The sequence below is a fragment of the Anneissia japonica genome, unplaced genomic scaffold (assembly GCF_011630105.1).
Source record: "Anneissia japonica isolate Jap-2015-1 unplaced genomic scaffold, ASM1163010v1 scaffold19774_len12165_cov190, whole genome shotgun sequence".
Lineage (NCBI taxonomy): Eukaryota > Metazoa > Echinodermata > Crinoidea > Comatulida > Comatulidae > Anneissia > Anneissia japonica.
The window spans coordinates 6,037-10,596 of record NW_022722478.1 but is presented as its reverse complement, the minus strand read 5'-3'; the positions used below and the strand labels follow the sequence as shown (position 1 = coordinate 10,596).

The following is a 4,560-nucleotide window of genomic DNA, read 5'->3' as shown; positions in this document are numbered from 1 at the left end:
AGAGTGCTTGTTTGCGTTTCAATACTCAAAGTGGTCTAAGTGAAGACCTAGCAATGGTCTTAGCAGAGTGACTTTAGTAAGACCGCCTAAGTGATAAAACCAGCTTTATCCAGTGGCTTTATTCAAGGAGTTAAGACTACTAGTTATGACTGTTTTATTGCAATCCGCCCCTATAAGCAGGAGGCTCCTAACAAACAGACAAACAAACACAGAAACAGAAAAAGACAAAACATACAAACAAAATCCAATGAAAATATAAAATACTTGTGGAAGTACAAACAAAATCCAATGAAAATATAACCTCCTTGGAGATGCAATACAATCAAATGAATTCAGTAAATCATTACTCTATATTAGGCCAAAATATTACTCTGTATCAAAGCAAAATTAAATATTGAACCAAATACAAATATTTTAGGCTCTTTGGTTTAATAGATGTTAATACAAAAATAGCGATCCTGATTTTTAAATGGGTCAGTTGGGTTTGGGCAACACCAAGCTGGGTTTTTTTTTCTCTCTCTAAACTAAACTAGGTACTTATAAACGCCACATGCTGTTTGACAGTCTGCTTGGGTATCAAAGTTGTTGGCATTTCCATCACAATAATTAGAAAATAAGGTACAACCACCTCTGTAATATTAAGGTTGGCGCTGATTACTTGTTATTTACTGCCATGTGTTGTTTGACATTCTACTTGGGTTTCTAAGTCGTTGGCATTACCCTTACATGTAATAACGCTACATTGTGTGTACGAAGCAAGTCTTACCCTAATTTTTTAAAGATTTGTTGTCAGATGTGCTTTTGCAACACAAAGGGGGGTTTTAGACACAATTATTTTTTATTTACATCCACATGATGTTTGACAATCAGTTATGGTCACAAAATTGTTGGCATTTTCACCACAATAATAAGCAAATGGAGTACAACCACTTGTACTGTCAGCGCAATATTTTTCAAATTACTTATTGTTATTTACCTCCACATGCTGCTTCACACAATGCACTGCTTTCAAAGTTGTTGGCATTTGCACCACAATAATAAGCAAATGGAGTACAACCACTTGTACTGCCAGCATAGTAATAACGCAAAGTTACTTGTGCCCCTGGGCATGTCGCAGCCGTCCCAGCAGCTAAAGGTAAGGAACAGACACCTGAAAAACAATAATTAAAACATAAATTTGTTTGTTTCTAATAAACCAAGAATAAGTTACAAGAGCACACTGAACGGGCAAAACATGGATGGGTTAAATCAGGCATGAGAGAACCTATTTGCCAGACGCCAGTGTTTTTTACAGTCGGACAACAAGAATTTTAGGTGCCACTTGACATGAAATGTCTGGACTTCTAGACTTGTAAATACTTTCACGTATGAATATGAACAGCAGCCATTAGGCCAACTTCAATAAAGGCCTAGTCTATTTCGTTTGCGTGTGGGCGAAAGCAATCTAGACAAACTAGGAAAGGGTAGTTAAATTGGGATTTAAAGTTGTTAAAGTAATCAAGAAATCATTCACTTCTAAGTGATGGAGACAATGTGCATATAAAATCCAAATATTGTAAAACTGGAGTTAATCATTGAGGGGTTAGGTCCTATAAATGAATCATATTCCCGTCTCAATTATTTCACCATCTCGGAAAGATTCGTCCTCTCGGCCCATCCTTATAGTTATATTAGGTCTACAGTACAGTACTTGTCTTTCGTTGAGAGGTAAGCACTTTTATTTATTTTGTAATAAATGAAATAAGGATGTGTGAGGCTGTAAAATATTCCCCGCGTAAAATATTGGGCCCAGAAATCCGTCACGGCATTTAAGAACATGAGCCGATTTCGACAGATATTTTGCAGAAAATTGAGGCCTTCATAGTACAGTAGTAGGAACATAAGAATATTTACAATTCTGCACATCTATTTTTCTAGATGTTTTCTCATGCAATATGAATTTGAAACATTTTGAAGTTAGTATTAGAATTGATTAAGATCTGTAAATGGGATATGGCCACACCCTCCCCTTTCTCCAAATACCGTCATAAAACACAGTCTTCTCGTGTAGGCCCTATCGTGGGAATCAACCATGCCTGAGAAATGTCTACTTGCAGTTGTCGTGACAGTGGCTTTTAAACCCGCAATAGGAATATGATCAACACACTCCTACATACATAGAATATTAATAATAATGCACCGGCTTTTCAACCACTATTTGAAAAATTCACAAGGTGAAATATAGTGGTTAATACACAAATGAAGTCACACCCTCAAAATTTGTTGCATTACATGAGCACCAGAGAGGCAAACACAAGGACAAAACATCAAAGTATACATAGGTTAAACAATTGAATAACAACTGAAATGCTATAACAATTATTAGAAAAAAGGACAAAATTTCAAGATTATGGTAAAAAATGATACACAAATAATTATAAAGTTGTCTTGCTATCACTCACAAAATATTTTTGCATTTAATTCACATCTGTTATAGTTTTGTTCAAATTAACAAATTGGAAAGCCTCTGAAAAGAGGTCAGAGAACTTACTAGTCTCACAGTGGGTTCCAGTGTAACCAGATGGGCAAGTACAGGAATACCCAAAAGATGTTAGAGAGCAAGTTCCACCATTTAGACAGGGTGCAGATGCACAGGCTGTTGTAACCACTATTTGAAAAAAATCACATGGTGAAATACAGTGGTTAATACACAAATGATTACAAAGTCACACCTTCAAAATATTGTTACATTACATGAGCACATCATAAAAGCACACACAAGGATAAAACATCAAAGTATACTAAGGTTAAACAATTGAATAAACAACTGAAATGCTATAACAATTATTAGAAAATTTCAAGGTTATGGTAAAAAAAATACACAAATAATTACCAAGTTGTGTTGCTGTCACTCACACAATATTTTTGCGTTTAATTCACATCTGTTATAGTTTTATTTAAATTAACAAATCGGACAGACTTTGAGAAGAGGTCAGAGAACTCACCAGTCTCACATCGGGTTCCAGTGTAACCAGATGGGCAACTACAGGAATACCCAGTAGATGTTACTGAGCAAGCTCCACCATTCAAACAGGGCGCAGATGTACAAGCTGTTGTAACCACTATTCACAATAGTGAAAAATTCACATGGTGAAATATAGTGGTTAAACAAATGATTACAAAGTCACACCCTCAAAGTATTGTTGCATACATGAACACATCATAAAAGCACACCTAAACCTAGGCCTACAAAAAAACTCAATTGTTTGCCGCCATCCGCCGCGCACCTAAAGTCTGAAAAATGAGGTTGAGGGGTATGCTTTTTTTCCCTAAAAGTTTTTTTCGACACGATTTTCATTTTACACGACCGTCGGTTCCACAGCACGCCAACACCAACCACGAATTCACACATTATTAACCCTAAACTTTTCTCTCCTCGTGGTTGGTACTACTACTACCAAGGTGATACAATGTCGGTTGTTGCGATTTGTACCTTTTTAAACACATTTAATAAGTAAATGAAGCTGGTGAGCTTGACCTGTATAGTGCAGTAGTTTATTTTAATCACGTGTCTCACTCCAAATATTCCGCAAGCTTCCCAGCATCTGTAAAATCCGGTTTATTTACTTTCATTATGATAAATATGCATTTTTTGACTTAGAGGTGACGGAACTAGGGTGTTACTGTGTTATGGAGAGTAACGTGTGACCGGAAATGGTCTGCAGTCAGTTGGTTGTTACCATGCGCCAGTGATGTTGGAGTATATAGTACAGCAATTTGAAACTATTATGTAGCTAATGAATGAATAAAGTTCGGAGTTTGTCGGGTAGTGAAATGATTATTTCACATTTTAAGTGCTCCCTAAATTCATAAGTGTAAGCTAAATTACGGTGATTGATTAATTAATTATTTCGAATCCCACTTTCCAAAAGAGGGGATGCAAATGCTTTGTGAAAATTAGTACGCCACGGTACTCATTTTCACAAAGAAATACACACAACTGGTTAACTAACAGTTATGTCAATGTTACATGAACACCTGGGAAGGAAGGTGCAATCCCGTTACCTAGCAAACGTCTGCACTGTATGGGGGAGGGGCTGCTGATGATGGAATACAGATCATTTCGGTCGCGCTTCATTTCGGTCGCGGTTTGTTTTCAACAAATATATGGAGCGCCAATGGAGTTGCGAAACGCTAAATTTAATATAACCAGTAGGCCTAATTATCATTACAAGTTCGTCAATCGGTTTATCATACTTTTTTTATCTATGTTTTGTTGTATTTTTAATAAGTAACAACTGGCTACTTAAAAGCAAATAAAATTAATACTATTATTACTAAACTATCAATTAATATTATCGGACGGTTTTTATTTTCGTTTTGTTATGAATCCTACGCTTTCTACTACATAACAAATACAGCAAATAAAATAAATACTAAAGTATGATATTCAATTCAATTCAATATAAAGTTTATTTCCACATCACATCATCAATATCAATACAAAATACATAGACAGAACATTTGAATAAAGTGGAAAAAGGGTCGCCACAACAAGCAAGCTTTATAACGGGCGCCCAT

General features: G+C 35.8%; 1 protein-coding gene across 3 annotated transcripts in view; it reads right to left on the bottom strand.

Annotated features, from left to right (window-relative positions):
• Positions 1–953: 953 nt before the first annotated feature.
• LOC117111897 (fibropellin-3-like) overlaps positions 954–4,560 on the bottom strand; it is a 7,248-nt gene continuing 3,641 nt past the window's right edge. The window contains exons 5-7 of one of the 3 annotated variants that reach the window (XM_033254922.1): positions 2,985–3,101; positions 2,531–2,647; positions 954–1,150 (exon numbers count right to left, since the gene is read on the bottom strand). In XM_033254922.1, coding sequence (XP_033110813.1) covers positions 969–1,150; positions 2,531–2,647; positions 2,985–3,101 — 416 coding nt within the window. In that variant the 3' untranslated portion in view covers positions 954–968. The remainder of the gene's footprint in view (positions 1,151–2,530; positions 2,648–2,984; positions 3,102–4,560) is intronic. The other 2 variants (XM_033254923.1, XM_033254924.1) reach the window with 2 other exon arrangements.